At 60.9% G+C, this 13,434-nt stretch overlaps 2 protein-coding genes across 2 annotated transcripts; both read left to right on the plus strand.

Annotated features, from left to right (window-relative positions):
• The first annotated feature begins 5,391 nt into the window (after positions 1 to 5,391).
• On the plus strand, positions 5,392 to 9,972 carry LCN15 (lipocalin 15). The gene is given in 6 exon segments (XM_060013641.1): positions 5,392 to 5,487; positions 5,879 to 6,018; positions 6,078 to 6,148; positions 6,737 to 6,839; positions 6,923 to 7,023; positions 9,899 to 9,972. Coding segments are annotated over 6 exon segments (585 nt in total).
• Positions 9,973 to 10,159: 187 nt separating this feature from the next.
• LCN8 (lipocalin 8) lies at positions 10,160 to 12,591 on the plus strand. Its single transcript, XM_060013642.1, is given in 6 exon segments — positions 10,160 to 10,243; positions 11,208 to 11,338; positions 11,771 to 11,838; positions 12,134 to 12,241; positions 12,321 to 12,410; positions 12,509 to 12,591. Coding segments are annotated over 6 exon segments (564 nt in total).
• The last annotated feature ends 843 nt before the right edge of the window (positions 12,592 to 13,434 follow it).

The raw sequence follows: 13,434 nt of genomic DNA on the forward strand, positions 1-13,434 counted from the left end.
AAAAATGACCAGAAAAGTGGAAACTCGGGAATTCCCTGGTGGTCCAGTGGTTAGGATTCAGTGCTTTCACTGCCGGGGAGCCCAGGTTCAATCCCTAGTCAGGGAAATAAGATCCCACGAGACACGTGGCACGGCCAGGAAAAAAAAAAAAAAAAGTGGAAACTCAACTGCATAGAATCAGGCATAGCTGCAAGTCTCACCTGCCTCTCTGTGGTCCTTTGATTTGTTCAGTTGGCCACCTTCAGGCATAAGGTCCGTGTTTGGAACCATCACACAATTTAGAGTTGTCATGTTACTCTTAATTCTGTTTTGTATGAATATTTTAAATTCTGCATTTTGTTGCCTGTCAAACTTTTGTAAAAATGATGTGTCCTGGGACTTCCCTGGCAGTCCAGTGGCTAAGACTTCACCTTCCAATGCAGAGGGTGTGGGTTCGATCCCTGGTCAGGGAGCTAAGATCCCACATGCCTCAGGACCAAAAAACCAAAACATAAAACAGAAGTAATATTGTAACAAATTCAATAAAGACTTTAAAAATGGTTCATGTCAAAAAAAATTAAAAAAGAAAACAATGTAGCCAATAAAGTGATACTGGCTCAACATTTCAAAATAATCTCCCTTGGCCTTAATAAAACAGCAACATGGGTTTATTCGGGAACAGTAAAGAACTACAATTCAGGACAAGCAATCTAGGGCAAACCACAAGCAAGTGCAGAGAACAAAGGAGAGGAAACTCTTTTATAGAGGAGAAGGGGGAGTTGGGAGGGGCTGTTCTAAACAAAGTGTCCGTTGGAGGAAACGGGGAGTTCGCAGTGTGGTGACTTTCCATCGGCTGAACTGTGATGGTCTCTCATTGGCTGGGTTGTTGCTGGGCTGAGAGAAAATCTTCCTTCCTCCTTCTGGGCAGTAAGTAGTAACCTTCCCGTTGGGTCTGCAATTGAGGCTGCACGGCAGGGTGTGAGAGCTCCCCCTTCTGGCCTCCTGACTGCAGTTTACTGAGGGTTCCCTTTATTAATTTTCACATAAAGGAGAGGCCTGAGGGTCCAGAGGGAAACCACCCCATGCCTCCGAGAATGCTGCAGCTCCCTGGCTCCAGACCTGGACCTCCCACCCCCACCAAGGGACCCTGCTCACTAACGAGGTGCAGGGATGACCCCGCCCCTGCCTGGCTGGGCCTCCCATTCCTCACAGCTCAGCTTTTCTCCACAGAAATGGAACCCAAGTCATGTGCAAACACACCACTTCCCTGACCTTGGCTAGCTTCACTCATCTGTGCCCCAAGACCCTTCTCCAACAGGAGGGCAGGCACCTCGCCTGACCCCACCCAAGGTGCTTCCGAGAATCACGGGCGGCTGGACACATGCCCTGTGACAATTGGCCCAAATGGGCAGGACTTGAACGATAACGAACAATAATTTCTGTCCCCATCTTCAACTCAGGACCAACTGCAGAAAGACAAATATGCCCCCTAAACAACCACAGGGGGTGCCCGCTTGTTCTCATTTTGTGGTCTTCATTTATTTCCACTGTTGTAATCGGTCTTTTATGTTTTTCATCTTTTTTGTTATTAAAAAAGAAATTCTAAATATTCCTATAGAAAACGGATTAATCTTTATCAGGTTTACCTTTTCTGGTTTTCGTAGACTTGGTCCATACCAAATTAAAAATTTTTTTCCTACAAGCACTGTTAAATTTCATTTTTATGTGGAAATCTGATCCATTTAAGTTTATTTTGATGTAAGGAGTGGGGTGGTGATCTAGCTATGTATGTATTTTCTAAATGGTCCCTAGTGGTGACAGTTTTGTTGACTGCGTATTCAAGTTTTCTCCACAGACGGAAACATGTCCTTCATCGTATGCTGAATTCCCCTGTCATTTGTGTCTCTTCCCATTGTTTCTAGATTCTTCTGTTATTCTATTTATAATCACGCTCTTACTGCTCATGATTTTATAACAGGTTTTCATGTCTTGTAGAACTAGTTGCCTGTGTTTATTTTTCCTTTGTAGGGGGGAGGGGAGGGGGAGGCGAGCGGCCGGGCAGCGGGGAGGCGCAGGGCAGCCAGGTCAATCCCAGCTCACCCCCTATGTCAGCACCAGGCTGACCGTTGCCAGTGCCCTGAGTGCAGCTCCTGCCCTGAGGGGCCCTCCCTGGCCTGGCGTCCACCCTGTCAGTCCAACCTCCCCAGCGAAGAGTGCTGGGAGGGGCTCTGGTTCCTGCCTCCTAGGCAGTCGTCCTTCAGCCCCTGCCCTCTGGTGCCCTGGGCCTCTTCTATGGAGGGCATGGGGAGCCACCCCTGCCCCTGGCGGGCTGTCTGTGCCCGAGGCCCTGGCCCCTGGGTTTGTCTGCTTCGCGGGCCCTTGTGATCTGAGCTGGAACAGGGTGGGGTGGGGTGGAGGGCTTCACGTGTACTTTTCTTTTTTTCCTGAAATTAAGTCTCTGGCACTGGCAGCATCACACCTTCTGTCCTTAATGAAAAGTGGAATAGTGGTTGGCAGAGGGCTTTATTTCCAGAAGCCTTATTGAGATTTAATTCAGGGACCGTATAGTTCGCCCATATAAGTGTACAGTTCAGTGGGTTTTAGTGCATTCATAGAGTTGTGCGACCATCACCACCATCAACTCTAGAACATTTCCCTGACCCCACAGGGAGAGCCTATGCCCATTAAACGGCTGCTCCCCACTGGCCCAGGACCTGGTAACCAGTAATCTCCTTTCTGTCTCCACGAACTTGCCTCTCTGCACGTTGCGTACAGGGGGGTTCCTACACCACGTGGCCTTTGGGGCCTGGTCTCTCACCCAGCACCCTGTCTTCACGGTTCATCCTGTTCCTTGTCATACGGACAACTTTCTGACGTGTGGATAGACCCTGTTTGTTTATCCATTCATTGGTAGCAGGCTTGACGCTTGGAAACCCTGCAACGGACCCCACTTCAATATAAGGTGACCTTCCTGCTCGGGGACCCCTCCCCAGCCCCAGCGGGCGCGAAGCCCCGTGGAAGCCCTTCTGCCAGCCCGGCAAGCAGGGTCCCTTTGCTGCCACCCTGTGGCCGTTGCTGGGACCACACCTGCTGTGCTTGGGTCCAGGACCTTGCCAGCTCTGGCCTGCCCACTGCCCACACCTCTCCTGCCAGTGCCCCCGTCCACGTCCTGAGCCCCCTCCTGTGCACTCTTCCTAGCCTCCTCCAGGGGGCTGAAGCCGGCAGGAAGCGATGGAGGCCCTGGCAGCGGCGCCCCTGCACTGCGGGGAGGGGGGGCGGGGCTCCCACTGACCCGCTGCTATCTGGGCCTGCAGTGCCAGCTGCGCCCACGGACCGTGCAGGCCAGATGTGGCCACACAAACTCTGCCCCGGCAGCAAACGTGCTGTGGAGATCGCAGTTTAGCAGACCTGCGGGTCAAAGCGACTTGGCCCCTGTCCTTTATTCATTCACAAGCATTGACGAGCCCCTTCCACCGCCAGGCCCTGCGCTGCAGGCTGGGGAAACAGACGCCAACAGGCTGCCAGCAGGCCGGTACAGCTCCTCTTGTCACGGGGTTTACAGTGTGTGCGGGAGAGCAGACCACAAATAAACACAGCAGAGAATTCGGATGGTGTTAAAGCCGCCAGAAAACGACCGGCAGGTGCAGGCTGGGGTTTGAGGAAGGCTGCTTGGAGGATGCGGAGGCTGAGAAGTAGCCCGGGGAGCAGGGGCCTCCGGTGAGGGGGCTGGAAGGGACCACCGGAGGGCCGCTGGGGGGGAGGGGGCAAGCAAGAGGCCTGGGGTGGGGCGGGGGCTGCTGGGCGGACCGCCGGGGAGCTGGGCTGGGCACAGGGGTGGGCTGGGTGCGGGTTTTGCGCTCAGGGCCATGATGACTCGGCAGCGTCTCAAGCAGGGACGCGTCAGACGGATGCTTTACCAGCTTTGCTCCACCCACTCTGTGGAGAGGGGACTTGGGGGTGAGGGTGAGTGGGGAGGCCAGGAGATGGCCGGGCATCGAAGACTCGCGACGGAGAGTCCCCAGACCACGGCCGGGGACACACTGGTGGCAGGTCCTCCACAGCTTGGCAGGCTGCCCTGCACCTCGGAGGCTCCGAGGGGTCCCCGGAGGGGTCTGCAGGTTGTTCATCCGGCCCCCCGCATGGCACTTGGTCACTTCCACTTTCTAGGGATTGTCAGTAAAACCACATGACCAGCCGCCGGCAGATTCTGTGTGTGTCTCGTTTCTCTTGGGTAAACACCTAGGCTTGCGAGCGTCCTCGAACCGTATGGTAATGAATATTTACCTTCATAAGAATCTGCGAAACCATTTCCCAGGGTGTTGCTCCCTCTCGTTTTCTCCATCCCAGCGGTGACAGCCTTGATTTAGAAACAGAATCGCCATCCTGCTGGTGTGTAGCTGCGTCTTCTTACGACAAGCGCCCGCGAGCCTCTCTGCGTGGGCTTGCTTTGTGTCTGGGAATCTTTTCAAACCTTTTGTCTGTTTTAAAAAAAAAATTTATTTTTTAATTGAGTCTTGAGAGTTCCCTACAGGTTCAGCATTGAAGTCCTTTATCAGATAGATGTGTGTTTTGTAAATATTTTCACGGGAAGGCTTTCACTGCATTCTGTCCAATGACTCTGGGACCTGACTGAGAGGCGTGGCCTGAAACCCAGTGGAGGCTGCGAGCGGAGCCCTCGGCTCTGCCCCTCCCTCCCTGCTGGCCGCTGGGGTCTTTCTCTGACTCTGAACCCACTTCCACTCCAGAGCGCAGTGCTGGCTTTCCCTGGGCACCCCTGCCTCTGACCCGAGGCCTCGGGGTGGTGTGTCCCAGGTCACACGCTGTTCCTCAGAGTGTCTCTGGGGCCCTCTGAGTGGACGTGAGAGGTCGCCTGCAGAGGCCTCGGCAGCTCAAGCCCCCTCCAGCCCGCGGAGCCACCGGGAGACGCTCTGGTCCACACACTTATGCAACCAGGGATAAGGTGGCCGGACACCCTAACCCACCCTAAGTGGCAGCCCAGACCCACCCTCCTCTCGGGCTGCTGGAGGCCCAGCTGGGGGTCTGGAGTGAGGGGTGCCCAGGCTTCTGACGTCACCTCTGTCATCCCAAGACGAGGTCCGGAGGCCTAGCCAATGGTGGCTCCACTCCCGTGCGAGGAGCGGGGACTCTGGGGGCTCGGAGGGGAGCTCACTGGTCGGGGCAACCCGACTGGCTGAGCCGCGGTCACGGAGGTGGCCGGGACACGAGCCAGGTGAGGGCCGGGCTCTCTGGAGCCTCCGGGAAACGACTCCCGGAGCAGGTGCGGACACTCGAGCGATTGTGCCAGACGGTGAGCAAAGAGGGCCTGGAGCTTCCGGAGCCGCTCATCGCCGAGCCCCGCTGCCGGGCCGGGCTGCAAAGCTGGGCGCCAGGGGCCAGAGGACCGGCCTGGGGATGGAGGCCACCCTGCTGAGCTGCGTCCTGGCGCTGCTCTGAGCGTCCTCGGCACAGGCTGAGGTCCTGGGGCAGCCAGATTTTGATGCCAAAGAGGTATTGGAGGCCTCTGAGCTATGACACGCGGGTGGGGGTCTGGGCTGAGCCCTCACTGGGAACAATAGCGACGATGTGAACCAGTACCTCCTGCCTTCCACCGAGCACTTGTTGGTGCCTTGGGCCGCGCACCCTTTAGAGCCGCTCTCCACTTAATCCTGAAACAGCCACGTGTGTGGGTAATTACCCACCCACTTCATGGTTGGGAGAACTGAGGTTCACAGTGGCCATGAGGCCTGCCCCAGGAGAGTGGGAGAGCAGGGACCCAGACCCAAGAGATGGACACTCTGGAGACCCCCGGCTGTGTGGCTTCGGAGAAACCTGTGGTCCTTGCGGCCCAGGGTCCCAGTGCCCGGAGGATCGGGCCTGAGGTCACTGAGCTGTCTTGCAGTTCTCAGGCCTCTGGTACGTGGTGCCCATGGTCTCTGACTGCAAGGTCTTCAGGGACAAGAAGGGCCACCTGCTGACGTCCACCAGCAACATCAAGGCCATGGCGGAGAGCAGCCTCTGCGTCCACATGCAGCTCCCCGGGTGAGCGCGGCGGTCGGGTGGGCGGGGCCGAGAGAGTGAGCCGGGCTGTGCACCCCCAGGGCTGAAAGCTGTAACCAGATGGGTGCCGCGTAGCTGAGGGAGGGCTGCCAGGGGCACAGCCGAGTCCCGAGTAGGTGTCCTCCCTCCCTTCTCCATGGGGTGACATGGGACCATCCTTCTACCCGGGACCCTCCCCCACGCCCCCCCATCTCCTGCCCCTCCCCTCCCTCAGCCCCTCCCCTGCCTCAGCCCCCCCTCCCCTCCCCACCTGGCTGCCTTTGCAGGCCCTGTCCCCATCTCTTCTCCTGCCCCCCCTCATCACACACTCCCAGGTCAAGGTGGGGGTGGTCGAACCCCACAGCACTTTGGTCGGGTAGGGGTCGACTGGAGGGGGCTCCGAGGGCTGGGCACTCAGGCCAAAGCTCATACCTCCCTCCGGCTGGGGACCCGCTCTCGCCTGCTTGGCCCGCTGCCTCACACCCTGAGCGGGGGCCGAGGTACTATTTTGCTTTCATTTCTGGGGGGCTTGGTAGAGCGAACCGGGGGGGCTCCCCAAGGAGAGAGGCTGGGGTGAAGGCTGGAGGCTGGCATTGGGAGCTGCAGGTAAGGATGCCTGAAGGGGGCGGGCCCAGGGGAACCTGGTCCCGGAGGACAGCCAGGCCACCCCAACCTCCCAGGTGCGGCTGTGTGAATCAGGAAAGGGCGCTCCTCTGGGCAGCTGCCGTCCCCGCTGGTCCCTCGGCCAGGCAGGTACTTTCATGCAGTGCACAAGCGGCCCAGCCCCGGCTGGCGGCCCTGTTGTCAGCCTTCAAGAAAGTGCAGTGAGGCCAGGAGACCCTCATCTGCCCTTCTCTCTCACCTCTGTGAGCCACAGGGGTTCACAGGCACCCCTGCTCTGCCCCAGGCCGGACCCAGGAAGCGAGCCCCCAGGCTTGAAGGCCTTCCAGGACTTCTACCCAACGGTGGGGCTGCCGGAGGACACGGTGGTCACGCGGCCCAAGTCAGGTACCCGCCGAGCCCCGTCCTGCGGGAAACCCCGCCCACCAAGCCCAGCCCCGCCCCCTTTCCGGAGTCCTGGGAGGCACAGGCAGGAGGTGGCCTTCTCTTCTAAGGATGGGTTGGCAGCCCTTCCAGCCACTCTTCTTCACACCCCGCCCTTCCCCTTAACACACATGAGGGAGATGTTTGGGACAGTCGGGGCCCGAGGGCCCCACGCTCTGTGGGGGGCTGTCCTGGGCAGGTCCCAGGAGCAAGTGGGCAGTCCCAGCCAACCCAGCCTCTCACAGACCCTCTGCCTTTCTACAGATGCGTGCTCCTCGGGGGCAAGGAAGCACGCTGACAGCTCGGGACACCCACCGTGGCCCTTCCTAGGTGGGGGCCAGGGTCACTCCCCCCTCCCGTCCTCCAGGGCCTGTGCGTGTGGGCTGCCCCTTCTCGCCATGCCTCCTGCCCGCTCACCTTCTGAGGGCTGCAGGTGCAGATCCCCGCCAACATCCATTGTTCTGCCTGGACACTCACCTGTGTGCTCCAGGCCTCAGCTTACACATCACCTCTTCCAGGGAGCCTCTCCTGATTACCTAGGGCTGCCATAACAAACTACCACAAACTGGGTGGCTTAAAACAACAGAAATTTACTCTCTCACAGTCTAGAGGCCAGAGGTCCAGAATCAAGTTGTGGGCAGGGCTGGTCCCATCTGGAGGCTGTAGGGGAGAATCCCGGCCTCTTCCACCTTCTAGTGGTGCTGGTGAGCCTTGGTGTTCCTCGACCTGTAGACCATCACTCCCATCTCTGCGTCCGTTGTCACCTGGCCAGATTTCCCTCTTCTTATAAGGACATCAGTCATTGGATGTAGGGCCCACCCTAAATCTAGGGTTATCTCATCTCGAGATCCTTAACTAATTACATCTGCAAAGACCTTATTTCCAAATAAGATCACTTTCAGAATTCCAAGTGGACTTGAATTTGGGGGGACACGGTCCAACCCAGTACATTCTGTGTCCCCGTAGCCCCTGGCTTACCCGTGGGACACTGGGTCCTGCCTTGGAATCCCCTGTCCTCGTTCGCTTCCTGAGGGTCCCACGAGGCAGTCTTCTGGGTTGCTGCCATCACAGGGCTGGGTCCACAGCAGCTCTTGGGACATGGATGCAGGTGGGCTCTTGGGAACACCTTCTCCCAAAGTGGACACCAGGAAACCATTGGGCCCCTCACCCGTGTTCATCGTGAAGAATTTGGGAACCTATGTAAAACAATAAATAATGGACACGACGTGACAGTCACCGGCATTGGGAGGTGCCCCTGCAGCCTGTCCTGGCAGAATTAGATGTCGCTCGGTGGGGGCTTCCTGAGTGGCCCGTGGGCAGTGTCCCTCCGGCCTTCACCGCATTCTGCTCTCCTGGCCGGGCTGGTTTACCCAGTGCTGTGCTGGGGCCGCCGGGGCTGCCGCATCTTTCCATGGGTCTGAATGACACTGCCCAGGATCCCAGCCCTGTCTCCTGTCACATGAGTGCTTGTTTCAGCAATGTTACTGGGTGGGAGAAGGGCGATTAGGGATCGCGTCACATCCCCCTCAGGAAGGTTCGAGCTGCGGAAAGTGTGAACCTGTCTTCCTGCTCTGTGCCCCACCCTCCAGGATTATCTTAGAAAAAAGCAGCTTTCGGAGTAAAGTGCCCCATGTGGACCCCCTCTCAGGTGCTGAGCTGTGGGGTTCAGCATGGTTTAGTGGCCATTCTGGGGCTTTCTTGCCACGCCAGCCCCTCACTGCTAACCAGGGAGTGAGCGAGGCCCTGGGGAGAGTGGCTGGGTCCCCAGAAGCCCGGGGCAGGGGCGGCCTCCAGCCTGCGCCCCCGGGGGGTGGGGGCAGCACTGCGGGTGTGTTTCCACATTTGCAGAAGTTTGGGTGGCAGGATCCACTCGCACTGGCCTTTCTGGTGATGAGGAAATTGGGGGGCCCCGCTGCGTGAGGGGGGCAGCTTGGGGTGTTCCAGGAGTGACCAGACCTCTCCTGTCTATGCAGGGTGAGCCGGAACAGCAGGCCGTGTCACGCGGAGCCGTCTGGACCCAAGGCCCTCCTGGCCCCCGCACGTCCCCATCCGCGGTGCTCTGCCGGCAGCTCCTTGGGCCTCCCCCTGGCACTCAATAAACAGATTCTGCAGTTTTGAGGCCCCTCGCCTCTCTGGAGAGACCGTCAAGGAGGGCACAGCGGGCCAGGCCTTGACCCGGGCCCTGGGGCCACTGAGGCAGGGATGCTCGGGGCTGAGGGCAGGAGGCGCCAGCCGAGGGTGGCACCTGTGGGGGCTGCCACCACAGGCAGTGTCCGGTGCCCCCCGCCCAGCCCCTGTGGGTTCATGGCACCTGTGGGGAAACCGAGGTGCCCTGTGCCGCCCAGCCCTGTGGCTGGCTCTCCTCCAGGTGCACAGATTCCCCTCCACAGGCCCGGAGGCAGAGCGGCTGCTGGCTCCCTGGCGTCTGTAGAGGCTCACGGGGCCTGGTGCGACCCCACTGCGCCCCACTGCCACCTCCCGTGGGCCCTCCCCTCCCACTGGGCCTCTGTGCCTTTCAGGCACTGCTCCCTCTGCAGGGGACGACCTTTCCCACGCAAGCTTCGCACCGCCCGCCGTCGTTTCCCCCACCCGGGGGAGGAACCCCCCACCCGGCTCTGCGGTCCAGGCCCGTGGAGCGTATGTCCACTTGTCCCAAGAGCCATCGGAAAGAGCCTGAAAACCACCATGTGTCCTGGGAGGAGGGCCCGGGAGTGCGTGCGGAGCTCTGAGCCCCTGGGGGTCTTGGCTTGGTGTATCCATCCCATTAGTGCCCCCGGGGTGGGAGATGCCGTCCTGGGTCACCCCCGTGCAGGTGGGGGGGGCCTTGTCCTGCTCTCAGGCCCCCAGGCGGGCCCCGCCGCGGTGTCCACCATCATCCCCGGGCCAGGCAGCGGGGGGCGCCGGCATCTCTAGTGCAGGCCAGCCCCCCTCGGCCCCTCCCCAGGGCTGTGGGTGTCACGGGGCCCGGATGCACGCCCCGTGAGCATTTGGAGGCCAAGTTCGCCGAGGACACCCTTGGGTGATTGCGCCACCCGCCAGATCTCCCTCCCGATATAAACCCGGGTGCGGGGGGCACGGGTGCGGGGAGCACAGACCCTCCATGGAGGCCGGGCTGCTGAGCGCCGTCCTGGGGATTATCCTGGTGCAGGTGGAAATGACCACGCAGGACCTGGACCTGCAGAAGGCGGCTGTCTTTCTGGGCCCCGGGAGGAGGTGGGGCGGGGAGGGGCCCGCATGTGCCGCTACTCCAGGCCCCGCCGCTGCCCCAGCTGATGCTGGGCAGCTGCGTCGGGGGCCCCAGGACTCACCCAGGCCAGCCCCATGAGGGCGGGTGGTGGAGTGTCTGAGCTCAGCCCTGCCTGGTCTCCCCTCTCCTAGCGAGCGGGTGTGAGGCAAGTGGCCAGGGCCGCGCGGGGGCGGCGCCCTCCCTCAGGGCCTCCTGTGGTCTCCAGGGCGTGGGGTCCCCGCTGTACCCTCTGACCCCGCACACTGTAGGAGCCAGAGGAGGAGGCTTTCCTGGTGTGGAGACCTGGGCTGCGGGCTCTGGTTTCCAGCCCGATGCTTCTTTGCCGGAGTTCCTTCTTCGCTGGCTCTGTGTCGGCTGTTGGGCCAGGAGCACATCAGCAGGCTCAGAAGTGACAGATGTCGGACACGGATGCGTTTCTCTTGCAAAAATGATCAGTTTTCAAAAGTTTCAGATGGAAGGTCTGGGCTCTGGGCGGCCGTTTCTGCGGCAGGCGCTCGCTCCCCAGCCTCGTTGGGCAGAGCCGGGCCTCTTCCGCGGGGGAGGGCTGCTGGCCACTGCTCCCCAGCGGCTTTCACATTCGGCTGGCCCTCTCCAGCTCCCCTCTCTCAGGCTCTAACCACCTCCGCCCCTGGCGTCCCATCCCCAAGGACAGGCAGCAGCAAGGCTGGTTCTCCTTGGAGACTGGGATCCAGCCCTGTGGCAACTGCAGACAGGCCTGTGCGGGGAGGGGCTCGCCCTGTCGTCCCCAAAGGGACCCCTCAGGAGGCCGAGGGCTGCTGCTTCAGAGCCTGCCAGCTCCCTGCCTGGGAGTTCCGGGGAGAGGCGTCTGCCTCCTGGGGCCCAGGGGTGGGGTCTCTGTCCGTCTGCCCGAGACGGGCTTGGCCCCGGCCCCTTTCTCTAGATTGCAGGGTTCTGGCGGGAAGTTGGGGTGGCCTCCAGCCAAAACCTGGCACTGCAGACCCCAAAGAGGCTGGCGGCCTTGTTCCTGACCTTGAGTGGGGAGGAGCTGACCGTGAAGGCTGCGTATAACAGGTAAGGGGCCTGGGCAGAGCCCGGCTGTACCGGCCGCAGCTGTGGATGTGGACTTTACCGTCACTTGGGTGGACCAGCCCTCCCTGCGTCTATCCTGACCCGCCCCTGAGACCAGACCGCCAGGCTCCTAGAGCTGCATCTTCTCCCAAATAAAAGCACAGGGTCTTAATGAAGCCGCATCAGTTTGCAAGAAAGGAAAATGGACTTAGGGGCGGGCGGCTCTCTGGAGGTCACAGAATCCTTGGGCGAGGCTGGCACGGCCCCATCCTGTGCCTCTGCAGTCCTTGCCCTGCCCCAGGCTCGCCTGGGGGTGGACACACTGCCAGAGCCCTTCCTGAAGACACGCACCCACCCCCCCACCCGCCCTGGGATGTGCCCAGCAGAAGGAATGCAGGCTGGCGTTTTCCTAATGAGTACTTTCCTGCCTCTCAGTTCAGGAAGCTGTGAGACTGAACAAATAGTGAGCTCAGAAATAAATGTTTCGGGGAAATTTGTTTTCCTGGTAAGAGCCGTTCCCTTGCTGCTGCAGCCACAGCCCTCTGGTCCTGCACACCAGCTCTGCTTGGCCTCGCTGTTCCCCGTCCTGCGCGCGCCCCAGACGCCCGTTCTCCCACCAAGACACTGGTCATCCTGCCAGGGCCGCTCTAGTCCTCCCCTACCCCACCCTGGCATCCCCAGAGGGTCCCGGCTGGGTGGGGAGAGGATGGAGTCAGGCGCTGCTGACCCTGGCCTCTGAGGTCCACCCACCCCGAGGGTGCCCGGTCCGCCCATGCCTGTCTGTCCCACCTGCTTGCACAGGCCACAGGGAGATCCAGGTGATAGACACAGACTACGGATAGTACGCCATCCTGAGGGTGTCCCTCCACTGGCGGGACAAGGAATTCCACGTGCTCAAGTATTTCAGTAAGCTGCCCCTGGGGTGGGGCGGGGCCGCTGTGGTCCTCCTGGGGACCACCCAGCCCAGGCCCCTGTGCTCCCACAGTTCGAAGCCTTGAGGGCGAGTATGAACCAGGCTTCTGGAAGTTCCGGGAGTTGACCGCAGACACGGGACTGTACCTGGTGGCCCGGCACGGTGAGCCCCAGACGTTGGGGTGGGTGCTGGGCTAGGGACCCCCCCGGGTGGGGTCCGGGCGCCTGTCCCGCAGCCCCTCACACTGTCCCGTCCCACAGGGAGGTGTGCGAAGCTCCTGAAGGAGGCGAGCCTTTGCCTGAGTCCCGGCCTGAGGGGAGCCCCTGGGCCTCCAGGGTGGTGACACCAGGCTGCCAGGAGGGGACCCTGGAGGCTGGGGGGGAGGGCAGGGCTGGGCAGGGAGGGGAGGAAGCTGGCCCTCGTCCCCCATTTCCATCCAGCAGGGTCCGGCCGGGGGCGGTGGGGTAGGCGCAGGCCCTGTGGGCCCCTTCTCGGGCTCCCCGGGTCCCCCACTGGGCTAACACGTCAGCTGCACGACCCCCTCTGTCTCAACGGCCCCGAGAGGTTGGGACAATTACCCCGCTTTGCAGGTAGAGAAACTGAGGCCCAGGCCACACAGCTAGGACACCCACTCCTGGCCGTGGCTCCAACCACTGCCCCCCAGGGTCCTCGGAGGCCGGGTGGCGCCCTGAGGCCCAGGCCTTCTGTGTCACAGGAGCTGACCTAGGGGAGCCCCCGCCCCCATCCGGGATGCTGGGAGCCCCGCCCACCCGGGCTCCTGCTCTGAATAAACTCTACTGCCAAACCCGCTGCCCGAGTCTTTCCTGGGGCCGAGGGGTGACAGGTGGGGGTGGCGGGGTCAACAGAGGAGCTTCTGCCATGAGGAGGTGGGGTGAGTTGAGCACCGTGAGGCCCTGCTCCATCTGCAGGGGCACAACCGCTCAGCTCTCCTTGGAGCCGGGACCCCAAGAGTCGTTTCCGCATTCCGTGTGCCTCTCTCCCACCCTGCCCCCTTGTATTCTCTCGTCTCGGCCTCTCTGTGTCTATCTCTCTCTCTGTCTCTGTTCCTCTGTCTCTCCCCCACCCCTCTGACTTGGCTGCTGTCTGCTGGGAAGCCCTCACCCGGCCGGTCTACCTGTGAGGACGGCTGTGGCACTTGGAGGTGGGATGGGGTCAAGGGCAAAGG

This window comes from Delphinus delphis, chromosome 6 (genome assembly GCF_949987515.2).
Source record: "Delphinus delphis chromosome 6, mDelDel1.2, whole genome shotgun sequence".
NCBI lineage: Eukaryota > Metazoa > Chordata > Mammalia > Artiodactyla > Delphinidae > Delphinus > Delphinus delphis.